Here is a 15176-nt window from a genome sequence, read left to right as displayed (position 1 = left end):
TCTTTCAGAAGCGCCTAGTATGACTTCCTCAGGTACGCACGTTCCTGCAGGGGGGTTATCACATTGTCCCTCCGTACAGGAGGCCGTTAGACCCATGGGATCTGCACAGGGTATTAATTGCTCTCCAGGAGCCGCCCTTCGAGCCTCTGAGGGATGTTTTCACTTTCTCGACTTTCACAGAAAGTGGCTTTTCTGGTAGCGGTCACGTCTCTTCGGAGAGTGTCCGAACTAGCAGCGCGGTCATCCAAAGCTCCCTTCCTGGTGTTCACCAAGATAAGGTAGTGCTGCGTCCGATCCCAGAGTTTCTCCCTAAGGTGGTATCCCCTTTTTATCACAATCAGGATATCTCCTTACCTTCCTTTTATCCATTTCATCGATATGTAATGGCTTGCATTGTTGGATCTGGTGTAGAACACCCAGAATCTACATTCCCGCACGGCGCCCCTGCGCCGCTCGGATGCACTCTTTGTCCTTGTCACTGGTCAGCGCAAGGGATCGCAGGCTGCAAAATCCACCCTGGCTCGATGGATCAAGGAACCAATTCTGGAAGCCTACCGTTCTGCGGGGCTTCCGGTTCCATCAGGGCTGAAGGCCCATTCTACCAGAGCCGTGGGTGCGTCCTGGGCATTACGACACCAGGCTACGGCTCAACAGGTGTGCCAGGTAGCTACCTGGTCGAGTCTGCACACTTTCACCAAACATTATCAGGTGCATGCCTATGCTTCGGCGGACGCCAGCCTAGGTAGAAGAGTCCTGCAGGCGGCAGTTGCCTCCCCGTAGGGGAGGGCTGTCTTTGCAGCTCTAACATGAGGTATCTCTTTACCCACCCAGGGACAGCTTTTGGACGTCCCAATCGTCTGGGTCTCCCAATGGAGCGCCGAAGAAGAAGGGAATTTTGTTACTTACCGTAAATTCCTTTTCTTCTAGCTCCTATTGGGAGACCCAGCACCCGCCCTGTTGTCCTTCGGGATTTTTGGTTGTTTTTCGGGTACACATGTTGTTCATGTTGAATGGTTTTCAGTTCTCCGATGTTACTTCGGAGTGAATTTGTTTAAACCAGTTATTGGCTTTCCTCCTTCTTGCTTTTGCACTAAAACTGGTGAGCCAGTGATCCCACTGGGGGTGTATAGCCAGAAGGGGAGGGGCCTTACACTTTTTAGTGTAATGCTTTGTGTGGCCTCCGGAGGCAGTACTATACACCCAATCGTCTGGGTCTCCCAATAGGAGCTAGAAGAAAAGGAATTTACGGTAAGTAACAAAATTCCCTTCTTTGAATGTTAAAGTGTGAAAGAGCTAAAGGTGAGCAAAATGCAGATCCAAAAACATTGTAGCTTTATGTAATTGTTCAGATAACAATTTTTTTTCTTGAGTTTTTAGTTTGAACCACATTTTGAATAGTGTTTGAAATAAGTACATGTTACCAATTTTCTAAGTAAATGTATTTCCAAAGGTGCTATTGACATGAATTGCTCACCAGATGTTTATAATCCACAAAGACAAAGAAATCAAACCATACATGTCCATAATTTCATTTGTGTAATAATGAGAAATTACCCAGGGTAAACATCTTGAACACATGAAGACAGTGTGGTGCAAAAAGCCATGGAAAGTCATGACGTCTGTTGAAATCTGTCAGCAATTAGAAAGCAATCCTACCACTTTATGAAAAATATCAGCAGGTTCAACAGATGGCCTAAAAAAAGTGTCTCATTATCAAGGTGCCACACAAGAAACACCTCATGATAAATAAAACTAGTGAGCTGTCTCAAGACCTTTGCAGCTTTATTGTTAGTGCCATAATCCTTAAGTGGAAGAACATTATTTCACCGTAAAGCAGCCATGACCAAGTGTTCCCCCGCAAGATTTCAGACAGAGTGGTTAAAATAATTATCATAACCACCTGTAGAGAGCTGTAGAAAGACCTGGAATCAGCAGATACAATTATTTCAAAGAAAACAGTAAGTAATGCACTCAATCTCCATGACCTATATGCATGCTCACTATGCAAGACTCCATTGCGCATTTAACGTTTGCTCAACAACATTTAGACAAGTCTGTGAAATACTGGGAGAATATAATTTGGTCAGATGAGACCAAAATTGATTTCTTTGGATGACCACACACACCATGTTTGGAGGCCAAAAGTCACTGCATGTGACCCGAAAAACACCATACCAACAGTGAAGTTTGGAGGTGGCAACATCATGGTGTGGGGCTGTTATTTAGCATACGGTACTGGCAAATGTCATTTGATTGAAGCAAGGATGAATGTGTACTGAGACATTCTTGATAAAGTCCACTGCCAGCTACCAGGATGCTGATGATGAAACAAAGGTGGACAATTCTCAGGACACTGATCCCAAACACACAGCTAAGGAAGCTCTCATTTGGTTTCAGAGCATGAAAATAAAGATACTCGAATGGCCCAGCCAATCACCTGAACTCAATACAATGGAAAATTTATGGAAGGAACCAAAACTCCGATTTCATAGAAGGAGCTATTGGATAGAGATGGGCGAACCTAAAGTTCAAGGTTCGAACACAGACTACAAAAAAAACAGAGTTTGGGTTCGAAATTCGAGTGAGTTACGAGTGCAAACCACTCAAGTGAGCAGTGCTGTGCTCGGGTGTCAGTGATGTTCAGCCCTGTGGGAGCCGCGTGCAGTGTTTGAACAGCTCGCACGTGGGGTAACAATAGCATGATCAGATGTAGTGTGCACACAAAAAAATTTGAAAAACCTCCCACCCTCCCCGGAAGTGTTCTGCTTATGGCTGGCTGCAAGTGAGCGGAGACACAAACTGCCCAATTACTGACTTCCATTGAGCTTCGGGTCAAGTTGGGGGTCACAAACCGACTTTTATCTAAGGTTCGACTGTACCCTCCAAACCGAATTTCCAAAGGTTCACTCATCTCTACCCATGGAACCTTCAGGATTTGAAGAGTGTTTGTGTAGAAGAATGGACATCTATAGTTTTGCTTTCTTTGCCTGTGTGGATTGGATGGGCTATTACCGACCTCTGGTAAGAAATTTATGTCAATAGCATATTCATAAATATATTTACTTAAAAAATTGGTGACATGTTCAATACCTATTTCACCTGCTATATGTATACAGTCATCCCAATAATGCTCATACAACAGGACCCGATATAAGCAATGACTGGGATAAGTCAGTGAATTTTATGACGTGCTTATACATTGAGGTTCTTTGTATCCTTGATAGATATGGCATCAACCTATGCAGAGTATGAAGAGTGGTCAGAAGAACCTATTGCAGAATCTGTCACTCAGAATTACAAGAAGGCGCTAAAACAAGTGGAAAAGTACAAACCTTATGAGGAGGGCCTGGTGAGCGCTATAACCATCCATATTGAATATAATAACATAATAGATATGACAATAACTGCATGTGATCAGTAGTGTTGAGACTGCAATGTTATGTATAATGTAAGGATATTATTATTGAAGTGCATATAAATAATTATAGCCAACCACTAGAAGTGTATGAGGCCCAATATACCACCTAAAGTTTATTTCTGTTGGATCCATCCAGTAAAAGTCCATATGGTTCAATAAAAAAATTTGGACCGTGCTCCCTCTTCAGTTGCTTTAATATGAAGATTTTCAACTTAAGACAGGGTAAGATGGGCACCATGCTGAGGTTTACAACCGGGTAGGACGGTTTGACATGAAGCGCACCATGCTGAGGTACACACAGTACTTATGGCTGTATGGTACAGTACTTGCAGTGTCCATGAGCTCCAGCCCTATTTTTTGTATGAATACCTATTAAAGGGAACCTGTCAGGTGTAATATGCACCCAGGACCATGAGCAGTTCTGAGTGCATATTGCTAATCCCTGCCTAACCGTCCCTGTATACACTAGCATAGATAGATCTGTAGAAAAAGTATTTCTAAAGATCGTTTCTTATATGCTAATAAGGCCAAGAACTAGTTGCAAGGGCGTGAATTCCTTTGGCTAGTAGGCCTCCTTAGCATGCTGTAGGCGTACTAACATGCTAATGAACGCGCAACGACGCCACATGTACCTCAGTCTTGATGGCGGCCGAAGGAGGATGGAAGCGCACTTCGCATGATCCGGAGTCCCTGGGACTTCGTTGTCATGCGCATTACACCTCACTGAAGCCGGGAATCTTACACCCGGCATCAATTTAGTGCGCATGATCGGAAGTGCTGGGGATTCCGGATCATGTCCAGTGCGCATCCATCCTCCGCCAGCTGCCATGAAGAGTGAGGTATGTGCAGGGAAGCTGCGCATTCATTAGCATGTAAGTATCCTATAGTACGCCCACAAGGGCATACTAACATGCTATGTGAGTCGGCTAGCCAAGGGAAGTAACGCCCTTGTGACTAGTCCCTGACCTCATTAGCATATAAGAAACGATCTTTAGAAATACTTTTTCTAAAGATCTCTTTATCTATGCTAGTGTATACAGGGACAGTTAAGCAGTGATTAGCAGTATGCACCTAGAACTGCTCATGGTTCTGGGTGCATATTCCACCTGACAGGTTCCCTTTTAAACCTATAATAATCTTTCTACCAAATTGTATTAGAAAACAACATGTTTTTCCCTAAACTTTGTATATTTTTACAATATTGAAATTTAATGAAATGACTGTTAAAAAACACGTTACTTTTTCCAAAAGCTGATACTGTACACCACAATTAAGGATACCGGGATCTGTGTTGTGCCATGTTCAGTCATAGTCTCGCTAACTTTCCATCTTGTACTCCATTAGTTGGCTGCTGAAACGCCAAAGCTGGCAGAATACCAAGCTTACCTTGACTTTGAAGTGAAACAAGGAGACCCAGCTCGTATCCAGCTTGTCTTCGAGCGTGCCTTGGCTGACAACTGCTTAGTGCCAGATCTTTGGGCCAGATATACACAGTATCTTGTGAGTATCGAGCTGGAAAGGCAGTATTGCCTGTTTATGGGTGATCTGTTCATTTGGTCATCCAGCTATTAGTTTCATGATTTAATAGAAATAAAATAACTTAGTACCTCCATTTTCATACTGTATTCTCTTAGGACAGACAGCTAAAAATGAAGGAGCTTGTGCTTGGTGCACATGATCGAGCTGTTAGAAATTGTCCGTGGACTGTAGGCTTGTGGAAAAGTTATATCCTTGCCTTAGAGCGACATTGTGTTGATCACAAACCCATAAGTGGTAAGTCTCCATTGTATTCAGACAAAAACATTTTTAACTATCCGATGTGTTATAACTGTACAGACCAGTACAAGTAATACCTTTTATATTTCAGCTTTATTTTGTATGGCATTAGGCTGCACATTTAGTAATATTAGCTTAAAAACAGCACCTATAGAAAGGTAAACTGAGTAATTCCATTGTTTGCAATATATAATATACAGTCATGGCCAAAAGTGTTGACACCCTTGAAATTGTTCCAGAAAATGAAGTATTTCTCCCAGAAAATTATTGCACTTACATATGTTTTCTCATACACATGTTTATTTTTTTTGTGTGAGATGATAATGAAGATAATTTCACACACAACTCCAAAAATTGGCCTGACCAAATGTTGGCACCTTTCAAAAATTGTGGGTAGACAACTTTGTTTCAAGCACGTGATGCTCATTCAAACTTCACCTGTGTCAGCTAACAGGTGTGGGTAATATGAAAATCACACCTGAAACCAGATAAAAAAAAGAGAGAAGTTGACTCAACCTTTTCAATGTGTCTGTGTGTGCCACACTAAGAATGTAGAACTGAAAGAGAAGAGAACTGTCTGAGGACTTGATAACCAAAATTGTTGAAAAATATCAACCATTTAAAGGTTACAAGTTCAGCTCCAGAGATCTTTATGTTCCTGCACTACATAATCAAGAAGTTTATAATTCACGGCACTATGGATAATCTCCCTGAACGTGGATGACAGAGAAAAATTTATTGAGGGTTGCAATGTAGGATAGTCCATATTGTGAGTAAGCAGCCGCAATACAGTTCGAAAGAATTTCAAGCTGTCCTGCAGGCTCAGGGTGTATCAGTGTCAGTGCAAACTATCCTTCGACATTTGAATGAAATGAAACGCTATGGCAAAAGACCTAGGAGGACCCTACTGCTGACACAGAAACCTAAAAAAAGCTAGACTGCTTTTTGCCAAAATGTACGCAAGTAAGCCAAAATCCTTCTGGGAAAGTGTCTTGTGGACAGGTGAAACCAAGATACATCTTTTTGGTAAAGCACATCATTCTACTGTTTACCGAAAATGAAACGAAGCCTAGAAAGAAAAGTACACCGTACCTACAGTCAGATATGGTGGAGGTGCAAATATATTTTGTGGCTGTTTTCCTGTCTCTGGCACTGAGGGCCTTGACTGTCTGCAAGGCATCATGAAATCTGAAGATTACCAAAGGATTTTGGGTCACTTTTTAGTGCCAGTGTCAAAAAGCTGGGTTTGCATCTTAGGTCATGGGTCTTCCAGCAATGACCCCAAACATACTTCAAGAAGCACACAGAAATTAATGGAAATAAAGAAGAGTTCTGAAGTGGCCACCAGATCCGGATCTAAATCTCACTGAACACCTATGGAGGGATCTTAAAATTACTATTGGGAGACGTCACCCTTCAAATATGAGAGTCCTGGAGCAGTTTGCAAAAGAAGAGCGGCCCAAAATTCCAGTTGAGAGATGTAGGCAGCTTGTTGATAGTTATAGGAAGTGATTGTGCAGTTATTTATTCCAAAGGGTGTGCAACCAAATATTACTTTGAGGATGCTGTAATATAACAGCAATTTTGTCCAGCCCCTTATGAACTTTTGTGTGAAATTATGTCCAATTTGCCATTTTCTTTATCGTTCCTATGGGAGACCCAGACATTGGGTGTATAGCTTCTGCCTCCGGAGGACACACAAAGTACTACACTAAAAAGTGTAGCTCCTCCCTCTGAGCATATACACCCCCTGGATAACCAAATCTAGCCAGTTCATTGCTTTGTGTTCAGGAGGCACACATCCACACATGCATTCTCATCTGATTTCTTTGTCGCTCTATTGGGAGACCCAGACAATTGGGTGTATAGGCTATGCCTCCGGAGGCAGCACAAAGTATTACACTCAAAAGTGTTAAGCCCCTCCCCTTCTGCCTATACACCCCCCGTGCTCCCACGGGCTCCTCAGTTTTTATGCTTTGTGCGAAGGAGGCAGACATGCACAGCACAGCTCCACAGATTGGTCAGCAGCAGCTGCTGACCAGGTCGGATGGAAGAAAAGTGGGCCCATATAGGGCCCCCAGCATGCTCCCTTCTCACCCCACTCTTGTCGGCGGTGTTGTTAAGGTTGAGGTATCCATTGCGGGTACGGAGGCTGGAGCCCACATGCTGTTTTCCTTCCCCATCCCCCTCAGGGCTCTGGTGGAAGTGGGATCCCATCGGTCTCCAGGCACTGAGACCGTGCTTCATCCACAACTCCTGTGGAGACTGCTGGATAGGAGCCGGGTTCCGTTCAGGGACATGGCCCTGCATCTTGAAGGTACTCTGTATCCCTGTAGGGACCGTGCACGGCAACACCTCAGCTTTGCTGGGTGTGCTAGTGCACCGGGGACCGCGGCGCTGACCGGGTCTATATGTGCCATTACACACTCAGCGTCGCTGAGTGTGTTTATATGTAGGGGCTACCGCGCTAACCACCGCTGCCATGTGAAACTGCGGCGCGGCTGGGACTTGTAGTTCGCCGGGGACTTCGGCGTCGGCCGCGCTTTTACGGCGGCGACGCTTATACTCGAGTCCCCGGCTTTCTTGCGGCCTAGCTTCCTTTTTCCCGCCCTCAGCCCTGACAGGCAGGGGGAAGGGCGGGACGCTGCACGGAAGAGAGGGACAAACGAGCAGCATGAGGGCTGGAGCATGCTTTGCATACTCCACTCCCCTCACTGTGCACTGTGTGAGACGCCCACGGCTCCCTCCTCTCGTCAGGACGCCGCAGCCATTTCCTGTCAGCTCCTCCGACGCTGCAGAGAGGGATTAACCCTGGGAAACCCAGACACGGTCTCTGGTGGCCTCACAACCGCTTTAGGCGGCTGGTAAGCAGCACCTGGGGTGTTACCCCCATGGTGCTGTAGTGTATTGATACATTCTGTGTTATTACTATATACTTTACACTGTATGAGCACAGTTCATTATGGCTATTTACCCTTTTGTGTTAATCAGGGAAAACAATAGCATGGCCCCACAAAGACAGGGGTGCCAAAAAACAGGATTATTAGGCTGCCTGCGCCGCTTGTACGACCCAGCTGCCGGCAGGTCCCATTGACCCTCATTGTGTGCACTGTGTGGCCCCTGTGACTCTCTTCTTCAGCCAGAGCATCTGCTAAGAGGGGCCCAGGGGGAGACACCTATTGACACGGTCCTTAGTGACGGGGATGGAGTTTGCAAAACTCTCTGAGACTATGGCTGAGATACTAGAAGCCTTGCAGTCCAGGCCGGTATCTCAGCAAAGGGACTCTGTTGAATCATTGTTCCCTGGCCCCCCTCAATTGGACCAACAATGTCCTCCCAGGATACATTCCAGGCTGAAGGTTCTGACTTAGACCCCAGCCCCAGACCGACTAAGCGGGCTCGCTTAGAATTTCCCTCGACATCATGTTGTTCAGGGTCTCAGCGGGGGGAATCTCCGGTTGATGATGCGGAGACAGCTGATCAGGATTCTGATCCTGAGGGCGCTCTCAATCGTAATACTCCAGACGGGGACGCCATAGTGAACGATCTCATTGCGTCCATCAATCAAATGCTGGATATTTCTCCCTCAGCTCCTCCGGCGGAGGAGTCAGATTATCAGCAGGAGTAATTCCGCTTCAGGTTCCCCAAGCGTACACCGAGTATGTTTCTAGACCATTCTGATTCCAGAGAGGCAGTCCAGAATCACCATGCTTGTCCAGATAAGCGTTTTTTCTTAGCGCCTTAAGGATACACGTTGTCCTTTTCCACCTGACGTGGTTAAAGGTTGGACTCAGTGTCTCAGAGTGGACCCTCCAATCTCAGACTGGCGGCTAGATCATTACTTGCAGTGGAGGATGGAGCCTCGCTCAAAGATGCCACTGACGGGCAGATGGAGCTCTGGTTGAAATCCATCTATGAAGCTATCGGAGCTTCTTTTGTCCCAGCATTCGCAGTCGTATGGGCGCTACCAGCTATCTCAGCAGGTCAAGCGCAAATTGAAGCAGCCACATGCACGGCCGCGCCACAAGTGGCATCCATTACCTCCCAAACTTCGGCAACGCTATTAGTGCTGTCCTGGACTCTGCGAGCTGTACGGCGGTTGCGGCCGCCAATTCGGTGGTACTCCGCAGGGCCTTATGGCTACGGGAATGGAAGGCAGATTCTGCTTCCAAAAAAGCGCTTAACCAGTTTGCCAATTTGTGGCGACAGGTTGTTTGGCGAGCGTCTGGATGAAGTCATCAAACAATCCAAGGGAAAGGATACATCCTTACCCCAGTCCCAACCAAACATATCCCAACAGAGGAGAGGGCAGTCGAGGTTTCGCTCCTCTCGGGGCGCGGGCAGGTCCCAATTCTCCTCGTCCACAAGGTCTCAGAAAGACAAAGGAGCTCTGATGCATGGCGGTCTAAGTCACGTCCTAAACAGACCACCGGGGGCGCCGCTAACAAAGCGGCTTCCTCATGACTTTCGGCCTCCGCTAGTAGCATCCTCGGTCGGTGGCAGGCTCTCCCGCTTTTGCGACACCGGGCTGCCACAAATAAAAGACCGCTGGGTGAGAGTTATTCTGTCTCACGGTTCCGAGATAGAGTTTACCTCTCGTCCCCCGACTCGATTCTTCAGGTCATCCCCGCCTCCCGAGCGAGCCGAGGCTCCTCTGCAGGCGCGGCGCACTCTGACGGCTGAAGGAGTGGTAATCCCTGTTCCTCTTCAGCAACAGAGCCACGGTTTTTACTCCAACTTGTTGGTGGTCTCAAAGAAGGACGGGTCTTTCCGCCCGGTCCTGGACCTGAAACTGCTCAACAGACGGGTAAAAACCAGGCGGTTCCGGATGGAATCCCTCCGCTCCGTCATCGCCTCAATGTTCCAAGGAGATTTCCTTGCATCAATCGATATCAAAAATGCTTATCCCCATGTACCGATTGCTCCAGAGCACCAGCGCTTCTTGCGCTTCGCCATAGGACACGAATACCTGCAATTCGTGGCACTGCCGTTCGGCCTGGCAACAGCCCCACGGGTTTTTACCAAGGTTATGGCTACTGTAGTAGCCCTTCTACACTCCCTGGGTCACTCGGTGATCCAGTATTTGGACGATCTGCTGATCAAGGCACCCTCTATAGAGGCATGCCAACGCAGCCTTGACGTTACCCTGGAGACTCTCCAGGGTTTCGGGTGGATCATCAATTTTCCAAAGTCAAATCTGACACCGGCCCAATCGCTGACATATCTTGGCACGAAGTTTCATACTCTCAGCGATAGTGAAGCTTCCGCTGATCAAACAGCAGTCACTACGGAAAGGGGTACAATCTCTCCTTCAAGGCCAGTCACACCCCGTGAGGCGCCTCACGCACTTCCTGGGGAAGATGGTGACAGCAATGGAGGCAGTCCCTTTCGCGCAATTTCACCTGCGTCCCCTTCAATGGGACATCCTATGCAAATGGGACAGGAAGCCGACGTCCCTCGTCCGGATCGTCTCCCTCTCTCAGACGACCAAAGCTTCCCTTCGGTGGTGGCTTATTCCCACTTCATTAGCGAAGGGGAAATCTTTCCTACCCCCATCCTGGGAAGTAGTCACGACGGACGCGAGTCTGTCAGGGTGGGGAGCGGTTTTTCTCCACCACAGGGCTTAGGGTACGTGGACCCAGCAAGAGTCCTCGCTTCAGATCAATTTTCTGGAAATACGGGCAGGGTATCTTGCCCTGAAAGCTTTCCAGCAGTGGCTGGAAGGCAAGCAGATCAGAATTCAGTCGGACAATTCCACAGTGGTGGCATACATCAACCACCAAGGCGGCACACGCAGTCGGCAAGCCTCCCAGGAAGTCCGGCGGATTTTGATGTGGGTGGAAGCCACGGCCTCCACCATCTCTGCAGTTCACATTCCAAGCGTGGAAAACTGGGAAGCGGATTATCTCAGTCGCCAGGGCATGGACGCAGGGGAATGGTCCCTTCACCCGGGCGTGTTTCAGGAGATCTGTTGCCGCTGGGGGGTGCCGGACGTCGACTTCATGGCGTCCCGGCACAATAACAAGGTACCGACGTTCATGGCACGGTCTCAAGATCCCAGAGCTCTGGCGGCAGACGCCTTAGTTCAGGATTGGTCGCAGTTTCAGCTCCCTTATGTGTTCCTCCGCTGGCACTGTTGCCCAGAGTGTTACGCAAGATCAGGGCTGACTACCGCCGCGTCATCCTCGTCGCTCCAGACTGGCCGAGGAGGTCGTGGTACCCGGATCTGTGGCATCTCACGGTCGGCCAACCGTGGGCACTACCAGACCGACCAGACTTGTTATCTCAAGGGCCGTTTTTTTCCATCTCAATTCTGTGGCCCTCAACCTGACTGTGTGGCCATTGAGTCCTGGATCCTAGCGTCTTCAGGATTATCTCAAGACGTCATTGCCACTATGAGACAGGCTAGGAAACCAACGTCCGCCAAGATCTACCACAGGACGTGGAAAATTTTCCTGTCGTGGTGCTCTGCTCAGGGTTCTTCTCCCTGGCACTTTGCCTTGCCCATTTTTTCTGTCCTTCCTTCAATCTGGACTGGAAAAGGGTTTGTCGCTCAACTCCCTTAAGGGACAAGTCTCAGCGCTCTCTGTGTTTTTTCCAGAAGCGCCTAGCCAGACTTCCACAGGTACGCACGTTCCTGCAGGGGGTTTGTCACATCGTTCCTTCTTACAAGCTGACGTTAGAACCCTGGATTCTGAACAGGGTGCTGCTGGTTCTTTAGAAATCACCATTCGAGACAATGAGAGATATTTCTCTCTCTCACGCCTTTCGCAGAAAGGGTTTTTTCTAGTAGCAGTCACTTCACTTCGGAGAGTGTCCGAGCTAGCAGCGCTGTCATGCAGAGCCCCTTTCCTGGTTGTTCACCAGGACAAGGTGGTTCTGCGTCCGGTTCCGGACTTTCTCTCTAAGGTGGTATCCCCCTTTCATCTCAATCAGGATATCTCCTTACCTTCTTTTTGTCCTCATCCAGTTCACCAATGTGAAAAGGATTTGCACTTGTTAGATCTGGTGAGAGCACTCAGACTCTACATTTCTCGTACGGCGCCCCTGCGCCGCTCGGATGCACTTTTTGTCCTTGTCGCTGGCCAGCGTAAAGGGTCACAGGCTTCCAAATCAACCTTGGCTCGGTGGATCAAGGAGCCAATTATCGAAGTCCACCGTTCGGCTGGGCTTCCGGTTCCCTCAGGGCTGAAGGCCCATTCTACCAGAGCCGTGGGCGCGTCCTGGGCTTTGAGGCACCAGGATACGGCTCAGCAGGTGTGCCAGGCGGCTACCTGGTCGAGCCTGCACACTTTCACGAAACACTATCAGTTGCATACCTATGCTTCGGCGGATGCCAGTCTAGGTAGACGAGTCCTTCAGGCGGCGATTGCGCACCTGTAGGAAAAGGCCGTTTTACGTCTCTCTTACGAGGTATTATTTTACCCACCCAGGGATTGCTTTTGGACATCCCAATTGTCTGGGTCTCCCAATAGAGCGACAAAGAAGGGGGGAATTTTGTTTACTTACCGTAAATTCCTTTTCTTCTAGCTCTAATTGGGAGACCCAGCACCCGCCCCTGTTTTTTTGTGTACACATGTAGTTCATGTTGAATGGTTTCAGTTCTCCGATATTCCTTCGGATCGATGTTACTTTAAACCAGTTTATAATTCTTTTTCCTCCTTCTTGCTTTTGCACCAAAACTGAGGAGCCCGTGGGAGCACGGGGGGTGTATAGGCAGAAGGGGAGGGGCTTAACACTTTTGAGTGTAATACTTTGTGCTGCCTCCGGAGGCATAGCCTATACACCCAATTGTCTGGGTCTCCCAATTAGAGCTAGAAGAAAAGGAATTTACGGTAAGTAAACGAAATTCCCTTCTTTTCATTTTGGAAAGTTTTTGAAGAAAAGCGGGTCCAAGCCTGGACTCCCGACATATGTCCCTTCTCACCCCACTGTGTCGGCGGTGTTGTTAAGGTTGATTCCAGGGCTGGAGCCTTACATGCCGCGCTCCTTCACCATCCCTCGGGCTCTGGCTTGAAGTGGGAGCCAGCACGGTTGTCCCTGCTTTGCAGGAGGCCGGTCTCCATCCGTAGCCCTTCAGGATCCTGCTGGACGGAGCACTCATCCCCAGGGACTTGAAACCCTGCGTCTCACAAGCTAAGTACTGAGACGTTTATGTTCGGGGGGTCCCTTGTATTTTATTGTTGGGGTGAGTGTGCTGTGTAACTGTTCTGACATTTCCGGCCGTTTCTCTGGTTGTCACCTGAGAACCGCGCCGATGGAGCCTGCGCGCCGGCCGCATCGCTTAAATTTAGACCCCGGCTTCGCCTGAGGCCTAGTTTCGATTTCACTGCCCTTGCATGTCAGTCATGCAGAGGGACAGTGTGGCTCCGCCCAGCGGCCGTTCGGCACAGAGGAGGGACACTCCTCTCTGAGTAAATGTCCCCTCCCCTGTAAATCTCCTTGGCCCTCCAGATCCCGCTCTCAGAGTAGGTCCCGCCCCCTCTCCTCGCTCCGGTGCCATTTTCTCACAGCGATCGGCGCTGGCTGCAGCATCTCTGCTAATCTGTCTGGGGGTCCGGGCTGTGGGATCTGGAGGGCACACAAACGGTCTGGTAAGCCACAACCTCCGGTTGTGGACCTGCTTATATACTCTGGGGGTCATCCTGGCTCAGAGCCCCCACTTCAGCAGCATGTCTCACACAAGGAGCAAGGCTGCAAGGCTGTACGCAATATGCACTGCATGTAAGCTCGTGCTGCCTGAACCGAGCACATATCCACATTGTGATGCCTGCTCTAACCGGACAATGCCTCAGCCTGGAATCGCACCCACAGTGGTCCCTCCGGCTGCTCCGTCTCCGGTGGCAGAACCCCCGGCTTGGGTAGAATCCTTCTCTAGGTCAATCTCCCAGTCTTTTGCCGACTCCATGGGACAGCTGTCCCGGACTTTGCTGAACATGCATCAGCCCCCCTCTCAGGGCGCCGCTGCTGCTAGGGCTCTCTCAGCGGAGCTCACAGAGGATTCTTCATCTGGTCCCAGACCCCGTCCTCCTAAGAGGAGACGCAGGGCTCCCTCTCTTTCCTCGTCCCGCGGCTCTGATTCAAGAGCTGACTCACAGGACGAGGAGGATGCCGTTACTGGGGGCTCGGAGGCTACCTCCATGTGCCCCATTGATCTGTCCGAAAGTGACTCAGATGTTAGTGATTTGATTGCGTCCATTAATTCTGTACTGGACCTCAATCTGCCAGTATCAGAGGAGCAACTCTCTCTGGCAGAAAAGCACCAGTTTACCTTGCCTAAGAGGACAAGGAGTGTGTTCTTTAACCACTCCAGTTTTCAGGCCACTGTGACCAAGCCTAGGGCCTGTCCTGACAAACGCTTCCCAAAGCGTGGTTCTGATGACCGTTTTCCCTTTCCACCAGAGGTGGTCAAGGAGTGGGCTCATTCACCAAAGGTAGACCCTCCGGTGTCTAGACTCTCAGCTCGGACAGTTGTATCAGTGGCTGATGGCACCTCACTTAAGGATTCCACTGACCGCCAGGTTGACCTTCTGGCCAAATCTGTATATGAGGCGGCAGGGGCCTCGTTCTCCCCATCTTTTGCAGCAGTGTGGGCTCTCAAAGCCATCTCTGCTTCTCTAGAGGAGATGCATTCCCTCACCAGGGACTCTATGCCCGAAATGGTTGCCTTAACTTCCCAGGCTTCAGCCTTTTCATCCTATGCCATGTCTGCCATGCTGGAGGCTTCTCACCGCACTGCGGTGGCTTCGGCTAATTCCCTCGCTATCCGCAGGATCTTGTGGCTTCGAGAGTGGAAGGCAGACGCTTCTTCAAAGAAGTACCTTGCTGGGCTCCCATTTGCTGGGTCCAGGCTGTTTGGTGAACAACTGGATGAAATTATTAAGGACGCTACTGGCGGGAAGAGTACTTCCATGCCACAAACTAAAACCAGGAAACCTGTCCAGGGCAGGAACCAGTCGAGGTTTCGTTCCTTTCGTTCCTC

General features: G+C 48.9%; 1 protein-coding gene across 2 annotated transcripts in view; it reads left to right on the top strand.

Moving 5' to 3' along the window:
- The window catches only part of SART3 (spliceosome associated factor 3, U4/U6 recycling protein), a 108471-nt gene that overhangs the window by 28709 nt on the left and 64586 nt on the right, over nt 1–15176 (top strand). For both annotated transcript variants that reach the window (XM_075341708.1, XM_075341707.1), the window contains exons 6-8: nt 3225–3349; nt 4763–4918; nt 5053–5191. In XM_075341708.1, the coding sequence (XP_075197823.1) occupies nt 3225–3349; nt 4763–4918; nt 5053–5191 (420 nt within the window). The remainder of the gene's footprint in view (nt 1–3224; nt 3350–4762; nt 4919–5052; nt 5192–15176) is intronic.

This window comes from Anomaloglossus baeobatrachus, chromosome 1, assembly GCF_048569485.1.
Source record: "Anomaloglossus baeobatrachus isolate aAnoBae1 chromosome 1, aAnoBae1.hap1, whole genome shotgun sequence".
NCBI lineage: Eukaryota > Metazoa > Chordata > Amphibia > Anura > Aromobatidae > Anomaloglossus > Anomaloglossus baeobatrachus.
This window is presented reverse-complemented; position numbering and strand designations above follow the sequence as displayed.